Source organism: Alosa pseudoharengus, unplaced genomic scaffold, assembly GCF_046254945.1.
Source record: "Alosa pseudoharengus isolate Yale_2024_CS ecotype anadromous, Long Island Sound unplaced genomic scaffold, YU_APseudo_1.1 YU_APseudo_1.1_scf_28, whole genome shotgun sequence".
Taxonomy (NCBI): Eukaryota; Metazoa; Chordata; class Actinopteri; order Clupeiformes; family Clupeidae; genus Alosa; species Alosa pseudoharengus.
Window position 1 is genome coordinate 238,864 of NW_027468709.1, and position 12,500 is coordinate 251,363.

General features: G+C 43.6%; 1 protein-coding gene across 1 annotated transcript in view; it reads left to right on the plus strand.

The window, feature by feature from the left end:
* The window catches only part of LOC143099444 (uncharacterized), a 23,835-nt gene that overhangs the window by 8,577 nt on the left and 2,758 nt on the right, over window positions 1-12,500 (plus strand). The window contains exons 10-11 of the mRNA XM_076262434.1: window positions 3,918-4,011; window positions 4,945-5,056. Of these exons, the coding sequence (XP_076118549.1) occupies window positions 3,918-4,011; window positions 4,945-5,056 (206 nt within the window). The remainder of the gene's footprint in view (window positions 1-3,917; window positions 4,012-4,944; window positions 5,057-12,500) is intronic.

Consider the following 12,500-nt stretch of genomic DNA (forward strand, 5'->3'; position numbering starts at 1 on the left):
CCTCTAGAGAGTTCCAGACCTCGATGGCAGTGTATGGAATAAATGTACATGCGTCTACGATCAGATGGAACTGGAACAGACACAACGTTCATGGGGTTCGAGGAAGCCTCTGCTCTCAAGAAAGAATAAATCTGCCCGATTCAACTTTTTAGAGGCCTTCTGGAAGACCATTCTCTTGACAGGTGAGTCCAACAGGGCTTTCAGATATAACCTCCGGAGTATATGCGGAGGTTTGTCAAACGGAGGTTCTACCCTTCGGATGATTCAGATATGATGCTACACCATGTATCATATACAACGTCTTTAAACAACAAACAAAATACTGACATAACAGTGAAGTGGTTCGTTTTTTCATGGTTTATTTTTCCAAAAGCAACCTCTCCCCATGTGTAGCATTTACGTAAGGAGAGTTGGGTTTTCTTCTTTTTCATTTTCTCTAGGCATATTTATTCTCAACAATATCGGGCTCAGCAGTGAGGTCATGTGAATGCTATCAATGAACAGAAAACCGACCGTGTTGGCAAACAATTTATTAAATACTCCTGTTATTGTCGTCAGCGACGTCGTTGTAGGCTACTGCCTTTTCAGCACCTTCTGCTTATGATGATTTGGCCTTTTGAATTCCTTTGGTCTTGCGATGCGGTTGTAGGCTACATCAACGTGTCTCTTGCCATTCCCTTCACGTGTTCTATCACAATGCTGTCTGTCCTCATGGACAGTAGCTCCGTGATGTCTGCATCTTTCCAGGTCGGACATTTTCTGGACAACACTATGCCACTCCATCATGACACTGGCATTTATGGCCTTAAGTCAGATTTAAATGCCCCAACCACATAGATGCACGAAAGAAACGTCATCAACACGCCCTCTCGCCATGTTTGGAGGAAAGCCAACACTGTATACCAAGAAAAGACGCCTCTCAACAGTGAAGCATGGCGGTGGAAATGTGGAATTTTCATCCAGGAAACCAGGAATTCTCAGTTCTATCAACAAATGACCTGAACCTCATGTCAGTCAGGGAGGTGAAGCTAGGGAGGCAATAGATTTCACAACAGGACAATGACCTTATACGCATTCAAACTTATTGGATTGGATTGGCCTGTTAATGGGTACAGAATGGTTAATCACTGGTTAATGGATACTGGTATGAGACACTGGTTAATAGATACTGGTATGAGGCACTGGTTAATGGGTACTGGTATGAGACACTGGTTAATGGGTACTAATATGAGACACTGGTTAAAGGAGAATTCCGGTGTGATATTGACCTAAAGTGTATTGAAACATGATACCGAGTGTGAACGTATGTCTCATAGCCCATCTCGGCTTGTCCCCTGCACTCCAAAATCTGGCGCTAGTTAGCCGATGCTACCAACAGCTTTTTCAACAGTGGTGCTTCGGCATCGGGCTAGCCATGCAAATAAATCACTGTTTTACACCATTTACGAGGCTCAATGTATCTCCACACTTCATTGGTAGACTTCCGAGGGCCCTGACATTTAAAACGAGACATTGAGAACTTTGAAAAAGCACTGGTAGTTTACTTACAAGACGATTTATACAGACAGTATCTTCACGAAGTTTAGCGTTTGCTGCCATCTTGAATTTAGTCACGATAAGTCGAGCGACGAGTAAGAATGAACAGGTATGATAAGGAATCAGATTCCAAAAATAATTCAGTGGAAATGCATGGATTCCAGTTGCTGCTACTGGAAGAAACTGGAATCCATGCATTTCCACTGAATTATGGCCGAGATGGGCTATGAGACATACGTTCACACTCGGTATCATGTTTCAATACACTTTAGGTCAATATCACACCGGAATTCTCCTTTAATGGGTACTGGTTAATGTGTACTGGTATGAGGCACTGGTTAATGGGTACTGGTATGAGGCACTGGTTAATGGGTACTGGTCAGTGTTGCGCGGGTTTGGTCACAAGCGGCCCGCGGTCGCCCGATATTTTAATCAACCCGACAGCAACTCGGACCGCGAATATTAATTAGGACAAAATTATACCCGACCCGCGATCCGACCCGCTTATTTACAAAATGTGTGCTTTTGGTTATAGCCTGCATGCAGTGTTACAGTAGGCCATTTCTGTAAAACAAACGAATTTATTTGCGAAACTTTATGCAGTAGAACTACACGCGGTAGGCATGCAGGACATAATGTTTGCGCAGGAGAGAGAATGAGAATAAGAGCGCAAGCACGCACGCAACCACCAAGGATTAGAACAGGATAAGATTTGAAGGCCATGGACATACATCTTTCTTTCGAAAACAGAAATGGTGAGGCAAGGTAGGCAAGATACATTGCTGGTCAAAACGTTAGCGTAAGAACTGGTTTATAATGCTGAATGAAGCACAAAGCTTTACTACGTCCACTGTTTAAAGTCACAAACACAACGAACTAAGGTAACTTTTATGCATGCGCGAACCTATACATACCGGTAGATATGGCTGTGTAGTCTGTGCCATAACATTTATTCCTGCAGGCTGCCCGTTTTGGCTGTCATACTTTTAAATGGCTTCACAAGAAGTAGGCCTAGACCACAACTTGTACTACTGTCATCTTCTTTAACAACTTTTCCCAATATTTCCCATAGCCTATATCGCTTTTCCTGAAGGGGTGTCTTTATTATTTTAACTCACGTCTTGCTTGTTGCTACTGTTGACTTTACTGTAGGCCTATTGATCCTTTACTGTATTGATGCTAGCCTTCTCATGATATTTTAAGTAGGCTTATTTGTAGAAAATATATATTAAATTGATTTTAACTGACCCGCCCGCAAATGACCCGAATATCATTAAAATATTTTGTTTATGACTCATAACCGCGGGTGACCGCGGTCATCCGCGGGCGACCGCTTAATTTCGGGCAGACCGCGCAACACTGGTACTGGTTAATAAGCACTGGTTAATGGGTACTGGTATGAGGCACTGGTTAATGGGTACTGGTTAATAAGCACTGGTATGAGGCACTGGTTAATGGGTACTGGTTAATGGGCACTGGTATGAGACACTGGTTAATGTGTACAGAAGACGTTTGGTTGTAGTAGTGGTGCAATAGGAGGTGCTACAAGAAATGAACTACATGGACTCACATACTTTTGCAAATGCCATATTTTGAGTTTTTGTGAGCTAAACCACTTTTGTTGAATATACAGTATAATACAAATATATAACTGTTCTGGACTGAGTTCATTTCATAAGTAATTAATATGCCTCCAGCCACTAGGTGGTGTCTTTTCTTTTGGGGTTTGGGTTAGTCAGGTGACATTTGGGTGGTCATATTAAAATTCATGGTAGTCATGTGACACATATGACACATAGGAAGTCACCTTGAATTCTAGGTTTCATTCAGACCAGTATTGGCATGGTAGTGTGAGTGACAGGAACGTCTTAATCCATCCTCTTTTGAAATCACTTATAGAAGCATCGTCTGTGAGTATTTTTGAAAGATATTGTTAGTATAAATGTATGATGTGCATATTTCTGTATATTTTTTTAATTTCATCGAAGTAAGAGCTATTGACCTATTTGCATGCTGTCAGTTTGAATAAATCTACCAAATTTGACCAGCGTGTGATGGGAGTCATCTGTCTGTCTAATTGAAGAAGGGGGACTCTTTAATGAGGGCAGAACAAAAACTTTCTTTCAAATTGGGGGTTGGATGTGCATTAAATACGTTTTTTTTTTTTTTTGTAAAAATAAAATGACCATATCTGAGGGTTCACAAACTTTCAAGCAGCACTGTATGTATGATGTATGTATGTATGTATGCATGCATGTATGGATGGATGAATGAATGGATTTGTGTGTGTGTGTTTGCACATGGGTGCGCGCGTGTGTGTGTGTGTGTGTGTGTGTTTGTTCCTCCAGTTTGCTAGTCTAATATCGCCCACCTTGTGGCAGGTGTGAGGAGGACCCTCTAGACCTCATAGACTCCAGTCTGGCTGCTATAAGCTGCTCGGTAGCACCCTCCGATGGCCTGGACCTGCTCTCAGTGGTCAGTGCGCATTCAAACACATCTAAACACACACACACACACACACACACACACACAGCGCCCAAGTCATACGACACTGGATGGAAGCAGTAGATGTGATTTGATCTCTCACCACAGAGCTGTATCTGTATCGGTAACAAAACATAACCTGCACATGGACACAAGCAATAACACAACGGAAGCATGTACACACACACACACACACACACACACACACACACACACTGTGTGGACCTACACATGGACACAAGCCCTGACACAAACATGTGTGTGGCTTTAATTATTGTCTTATTACACGGCTCTTCGCAATGCAAGTAGAACGCTCCATTGACTTGAATGGGATTTCCCAAAGTTCTAGTGGTCATTTTTTTCGACTAAAGGAGTTCTGAAAAAAATAATGAACGCTGTCAATGGCAACGGAGTTTGTGCTTCTAATTCAGGTCTTTCATATCACTCTGCAACTACTGGAACTTCATTCAAAAGTGAAAAGCAGATGGTTGATCAGCTGTGTTCTAAAGAATGTTTGATTCAAGTTCAGCGTGTGTTGTTGAATTATTTTTTTTTCAGCAAAAGCCTTGATGAACGGTAACAAATAAGCTATAGCCTAGGCTATGTAGGCTAAAGAGTCATATCGTGGGGAGTTTATTGTTTCGTTTTGGCAAGTAGTCGTGTAATAAGCGGGATAATGTATAGAACGCCGGTCATTATTGGGAAAATAAGTCCCTACAGGGCGGAACAAAACTCCGCTGTATATCGGGGTCCGGTTCGCCCAGTCGGAACTTATTTTCCCAATAATGACCGGCGTTCTATACATTATCCCTTACATATTGTTAGTTTGTGTGTGTACCGGTATATAAGTGTGTATGTGTGTGGCTCTGTTGTTCTCATATTGACAGGTTCCGTGTGTGTGTGTGTGTGTTTGTGTGTTGTCAGTTCTTAGGCCCTGTTGAGGATGCACCAGACCACAGTGCCACTAGCTCACAAATAGCAGAGAGGAAACTGGGGGCCCTGCCAAGGGAAGAGACAACTCACCACACACGCACAGGTACGCACACACACACACACGCATGAACATACACTCTCTCACACACACACAGAGATGAACATACACACACACACACACATGCATGAACATACATTCACACACACTCACACCTCTACTTTCTCTCTCACACACACACACGCATGAACATACATTCACACACACTCACACCTCTACTTTCTCTCTCACACACTCACACACACACACAGATAAACATACACACACACACACACACACATGCATGAACATACATTCACACACACTCACACCTCTACTGTCTCTCTCTCACACACACACACACACAGACAAACAGGTACATACATACATACACACACACACACACGGTGTGAACTCCAACAGACACACAAACACACACAACCCGCCACACACACGTCATATGGATATCAGATCAAGCCAACAGTCAGGCGGTTGATATGTGCAGCTCTGGCAACAGTGGCAGACATCGGTCAACGAGTTTATGGCCGAAACACCCTGAAATCTTTTTGGAGGCATTTCAAGGTGTGATTGATGTCAGACTAGTCATTAATTAGCTGTGCGCTGTTTCCCGCTCAGTAGCAAGCTAAAAAATACTCTGATGGCTTTTGGTTTTTGCGAATGTTCTTGTCGCCCTCCTAGAAGATGTGCGCGTGCACACACACACACACACACACACACACACACACACACACACACACACACACACACAAATACCAGCAATGCAGTTTAAGTTAATTAAGAATGCACTCGCTCACTCACTACAGCGACATTTTGAACGGCTGATTTTTTTTTTTTATTCAGGTTCAGGTCACTGGACATTATTAGGCACACATCTCTTTATATAAGGTCTCACATTTGATGGTGTATGTCAGGGTGAAAACCAAGCCACAAGGTCGAAAGAATTGTCCGTAGACCTGCTATACAGGGTTGTGTGAAGACACAGATCTGGGGAAGGGTACAAGAACATTTCTGCAGCATTGAAAGTGCCCAAGAGCACGGTACCCTCATTCATTCTCAAATGGAAAAGTGACAGGAACTATGACAAGCCGATTGAGCATTTATTCAGATATCTTGATATCAGGCATAATTGTCATGTACATGCAAGCCATTTCTGTCCACTAGTTAACTAGTGAGCCATTTCTGTGTGAACTAGTTAACTAGTGACAGCCAAAATGCTCACTAGTTAACTAGTAAGGCCCAAATTCTCTCTAGTTAACTAGGTCATATGTTTCATATCTTACTAGTTAACTAGTAATGCTCAGCATGTTCACTAGTTAACTAGTGGACACTGAAATGTGCACTAGTTAACTAGTTTAAAGACTTCTATATTTTACTAGTCAACTAGTAAGGTACAAAAATGTTTACTAGCTGACTACTGAATGTCAAATTCCCACTTGTTAACTTCTATGTAATTTGGCCAGCCGCTTGGGCATTTATTCTGATATCTTGATATCAGGCCAACATGCAAGCCATTTTTGTCAACTAGTTAAATAGTGAGCCATGTTTGTGCACACTAGTTAACTAGTGACAGCATAACTGCCCACTAGTTAACTAGTGAACACATATTAGCTTCACTAGTTAACTAGTGAGAGCCAGAAATGTCCACTAGTTAACTAGTAAAGGCCAAAATGCATACCAGTCAGCTAGTTGAAGGCTTTTGGGTCTCACTAGTTAACTAGTGACAGCCAAAAATGTGCACATGTTTACTAGTGAAGGCAAAACTTCTCACTAGTTAACTAGTTGGAGTAGGTCAATGTCACTAGTTAACTAGTGAACCATAAATGGCTTACTAGCTAGCTATGTGATGGCAGCAGGCTCACTAGTTAACTAGTTGATGCATCCTTTGTCCAAACTAGTTAACTAGTGAGGTCATACATGTATACTAGTAAACTAGTTGAAGCCTACATTCACACTAGTCCTCACTAGTTAACATGTAAGGCTCAAAATGCCCTCTATAAGCTAGTGAAAGGCATTAATAATGCAGATATGCTCACTAGTTAACTAGTAAGTATGTCCTGTTCCATTACTAGTAAACTAGTAAGGCCAAACATGTCAACTAGTTAACTAGTGAAGGCCAATGTGTCACTAGTTAACTAGTAAGAGTACCTTTTGCATTACTAGTAAACTAGATAGCTCCAAAAACAGCCACTAGTGTGTGTCTTGTGCGCACTAGTTAACTAGTGAGCTGCTTTACTGCCACACATGCAAACTAGTGAGACTTAAATTGTTCCACTAGTTAACTAGTGGACAAAAACGGTCAGCTTGTTTGTGTTTTTAGGTTCCACTAGTTAACTAGTGAACAAAATATGCATGCCACTAGTTAACTAGTAAGGCCCACAACACCCTCACTAGTAAACTAGTGGGCATTTTGGCCTTTACATGGTAACAAGTGAGCATTTTGGCATCTCACTAGTTAACTAGTGGGGCTGCAATGGCCTTCACTGGTTAACTAGTGGGCATTTTGGGGCACACTAGTAAACTAGTGACACTTTTTGCACCTGACTAGTTAACTAGTCAAATGGAATTTGCCATGACTAGTTCACTAGTGGGTGTTTTGGTGCACACTAGTAAACTAGTGACACTTTTTAGACCTCACTAGTTAACTAGTGGCCATTTGTGTCTTCACTAGTTAACTAGTGAGCAGTTCTGCCTTCACTAGTTTACATGTAAGTGTCACACTGAAGCCACTAGTTTACTAGCTAGAGTACCTTTGGCCAGCATGCTAACTTGTGTGCCACATGCAAATGTTGTGGGTGGGATTTCGTGAAATTCTGCACTGTGATTGGTTGTCATGTTCTATTTGGACATAGGGAGCCAATAGAAAGCCTCAATTTCCAGAATTCTCCGCCTCCTAATTTGAATTCTGCGCCACTAGTTGACTAGTGTGAAATTTGTCTTGAACTAGTTTACTAGTATACATTTATGACCTCACTAGTTAACTAGTTTGGACAAAGGATGCATCAACTAGTTAACTAGTGAGCCTACTGCCATCACCTAGCTAGCTAGTAAGCCATTTATGGTTCACTAGTTTACTAGTTACATTGACCTACTGCAACTAGTTAACTAGTGAGGTGTTCTGCCTTCACTATTAAACATGTGCACATTTTTGGCTGTCACTAGTTAACTAGTGAGACCCAAAAGCCTTCAACTAGCTGACTGGTATGCATTTTGGCCTTTACTAGTTAACTAGTAGACATTTCTGTCTCTCACTAGTTAACTAGTGAAGCTAAAATGTGTTCACTAGTTAACTAGTGAGCCTTTTGGCTCCCACTAGTGAACTAGTGTGCATATTTTGGCCCTCACTAGTTAACTAGTTCACAGAAACATGGCTCACTAGTTAACATGTTGACAAAAATGGCTTACATGTACATGACAATTATGCCTGATATCAAGATATCAGAATAAATGCTCAATCGGCTTTCCATATGGAACAACCAACAGTCTTCCTAGATCTGGCCACTCAGCAAAACTGAGTAATCTGGGACAAAGGGCCTTGGTAAGACAGGTAATCAAGGACTCAATGGTCACTATGAATGAGATCCAGAGTTCCTTTGAGTAGATGAGAGAAGCATAATATGTCTTTTATTTTTTATACATTTACAAAACACTTGTTTTTTGTGTGGAGTATTGGAGTATTGTGTGTAGATTGATGAGAAAAAAATACTTGAATCCATTTTAAGATAAGTTTGAAACATAATAAAATGTGGAAAAAGGGTCTGAAAGCTTTCTGTATGCACTGTATGTTCAGCCTATTGAATAACTTGAGATGATAGGGAAGCCAAACCATTTTGTGGAATGATGCATCATCATATGACATTTGCAACGACTCAAAAACATTTTTTTACATTGTCTTTTATTTATTCATTTTATTTGTTAGGGACCATTTACAGTTTTTAACATAAATGTTGCCATTTGATGCATTGTACCAGAGTTAGCCTAATGCTACATCTTCAGTCCCTAGGCAGGGCACAGTTTAAATCCAACAGACAACATCTAACAAACAACAAGACAGATTACAAATCCTACATCAATATAATGCACATTGTGACACACACTCACACACACACACACACACACTTGACACTGCCCTTATTTGTGCCCGTAGCAAAACACCTGCCAAGTTTGAAATCAGTCGGACGAACGATTGGACAGCTATCTGAATAACACACAAACGCACAGACGGGGGAGTGGCTACAGTTGAGCGGTGGAAGCCAATGTGTGCCTCTTTTACTGATATTTTAACAATATATTTTGCATTTCTTATCCAAACAATGGCAAACTTGCCACTGCCCTTACTCCTGCCTGTAGCAAGACACCTGCCAAGTCTGAAATCAATCGGACCAATGGTTCGACAGATATGCGGTTAACACACAAACACACACACACATACACAGACAGACAAATGTGTCTGTCATTTATAGATAGATGTGTGTGTGTATGTGTGTGTGTGTGTGTGTGTGTGTGTGTGTGTGTGTGTGTGTGTGTGTGTGTGTGCGCGCGTGTTTGTGTGTGCACATTCACTTTTAGACAGTCTAGGGGCCCGGAGAGGGGAGAGACATCACCACACACAAAAACAGCTACACACAAAACCACACACACACACACACACACACACTTACTCACAGACAAACATGCTGTTGAAACTCTGTTTGAGTGGCGCATGTAGATGCAGCGACTCCTTCTCCTGAACGTGCAGTGTTTTTTTGTTGTTAAAATGTGTTTTTCGGAATGTTTATCGCGTGAAACTACGTCGGAACGCATGTACAGCCGACAGCAACTGTTGCAGATACGGAAGGAATAGAGCAGTATTGATGTTTTGGACATAAAAACAGAGACGCTGGCAGAACTGGGAATACTTTGCCTGCCTACCACAACATCGGACCCGTCTGCTTCACCTGGCCGGCGTCACCGCAAGCGGTGTGCCAGGACAAGGAAGAGAGGCAAGCAAGCTGGTGTCGGAACAAGGCTAGCAGCCAACCCAACTCGCCCAGCAATACCATCCATATTCCTGGCGAACGTAAGATCACTGGACAATAAGATGGACGACATTCGGTTGCTAAGGTCAGCAGACAAGACAGTGAGTAACTGCTGCGTGACTGTTCTCACTGAATCATGGCTCAACGAGAACATCCCCGACTCTACTATACACCTGGAGCAGCTAACTTGCTATCGAGCTGACCGAGCCCTAGCAGACAAAAAACGTGGTGGAGGAGTTTGTGTTTACACACATGATGCTTGGTGCCGAGACGCTACGGTAGTACACAGACACTGCTCTCCACTGGCGAAGTTTATGATCATTAAGTGCCGACCCTTCTACCTCCCCAGGGAATTCACCGCGATTCTGCTGGTCGTGGTGTACATCCCCCCCAGCAACAAAAACAGTGACAGGAGCATGGCACTGAATGAGCTGTATCGGGCCGTCAGTGAACAACAAAGTGAACACCCGGATGCCTTCACAATCATCGCTGGAGATTTCAATCACGCCAATCTCAAAACTGTACTACCAAAATTTCACCAACATGTAAACTTCCCAACAAGAGGACAAAACACCCTGGACCTTGTTTACACCTCACAGAAAGAAGCCTACAAAGCCAAACCCCTCCCCCACATCGGACAGTCAGACCACATTAGCATCCTGCTGCTTCCCCGATACAGACAAAGAGCAAAAGTCACCAAACCAGTTCTGAAGGAGGTGAGAGTGTGGCCGGAGGGGGCCGTCTCACAACTTCAGGACTGCTTTGAAACAACAGACTGGGATATTTTCAAAACAGCTGCCACCCACAACAACCACATTGACATTGAGGAATACACAGACACTGTGACCTCCTACATCACCAAATGCATCGATGATGTTACAGAAATAAAACACATCACCACTCGGGCCAACCAGAAGCCATGGCTGACAGGAGACGTCCACAGACTGCTGAGGGCCAGAGACAAAGCCTTCAGAGCTGGAGATGTAGCTGGCCTAAGAACAGCGAGGGCTAACCTGTCCCAGGGCATCATAAAGGCAAAAAAGGATTACGCAGACAAAATAACAACACACTTCAAAGACAGCAGAGACGCACAGAGCCTGTGGCAGGGCATACAGGCCATCACTGACTACAAGCCTGCGCCACGGAGCTGTGAGAACAACACCTCTCTGCTAAATGACCTGAACAGTTTTTTCGCCCGTTTTGAAGCACAAAATGACACTCACCCACAGAAAACCCCACCTCCCGCCCACGACCAACCCCTGTACCTGTCCTCTGCCAGCGTGAAGAGGACACTAGCCACCATTAACCCACGCAAAGCAGCAGGCCCAGACAACATACCAGGCCGAGTGTTGAAGGACTGTGCAGAAGAGCTAAAGGATGTTTTTTCAGACATTTTCAACACCTCTCTGGAGCAAGCAGTCATCCCATCACTTTTCAAAGCTGCCACCATCATACCCGTGCCAAAGAAATCATCACAGTCATGCTTCAATGACTACCGTCCTGTAGCACTCACGCCCATAATCATGAAGTGCTTCGAACGGCTACTCAAGTCACACATCAAAGCCAATCAACTTTCAGAGAGGCCACAAACAACTGCCACCACTGTCCATCAACAGAGATGCTATGGAGAGAGTGAGCAGCACAAAATTCCTGGGGGTGCACATCAGCGACGACCTCTCTTGGACCACCAACACAGCATCACTGGCGAAGAAAGCCCAGCAGCGCCTCTACTTCTTGCGCAAATTGAAGAAGGCAAGTGCCACGCCTCCCGTCATGACCACATTCTACAGAGGGACCATCGAGAGCATCGTGTCCAGCTGCATCACAGTGTGGGGCGGAAGCTGCACAGATCAGAACAGGAAGACCCTCCAGTGCATTGTTAACACAGCTAAGAGGATCATTGGAGCACCACTCCCCTCCCTGCAGGACATTTACACCACCCGCCTCACCCGCAAAGCACTAATGATTGTCAAGGACACAACCCACCCTGCACACGAACTGTTCAGCCTCCTGCCCTCTGGAAAGAGGTACAGGAGCCTCCGCTCCCGCACCACCAGACTTGCAAGTAGCTTCATCCACCAAGCAATCAGGATGCTGAACACTCTACCCACTCTCCCATCACTCCCATCACCAAGCAATCTCCCATCACCAAGCAATCAGGATGCTGAACACTCTACCCACTCTCCCATCACTCCCATCACCAAGCAATCTCCCATCACCAAGCAATCAGGATGCTGAACACTCTACCCACTCTCCCATCACTCCCATCACCAAGCAATCAGGATGCTGAACACTCTACCCACTCTCCCATCACTGACAGCCCCCCCACTCACCAGTCAGCCAGGAACCTAGGACCCTGTCTACCCTGTGCACCCTCTCTCTCTCTCTCTCTCTCTCACACACACACACACACACACACACACACACACACACACACACACACACACACACACATATATCTATTTTAATATCCT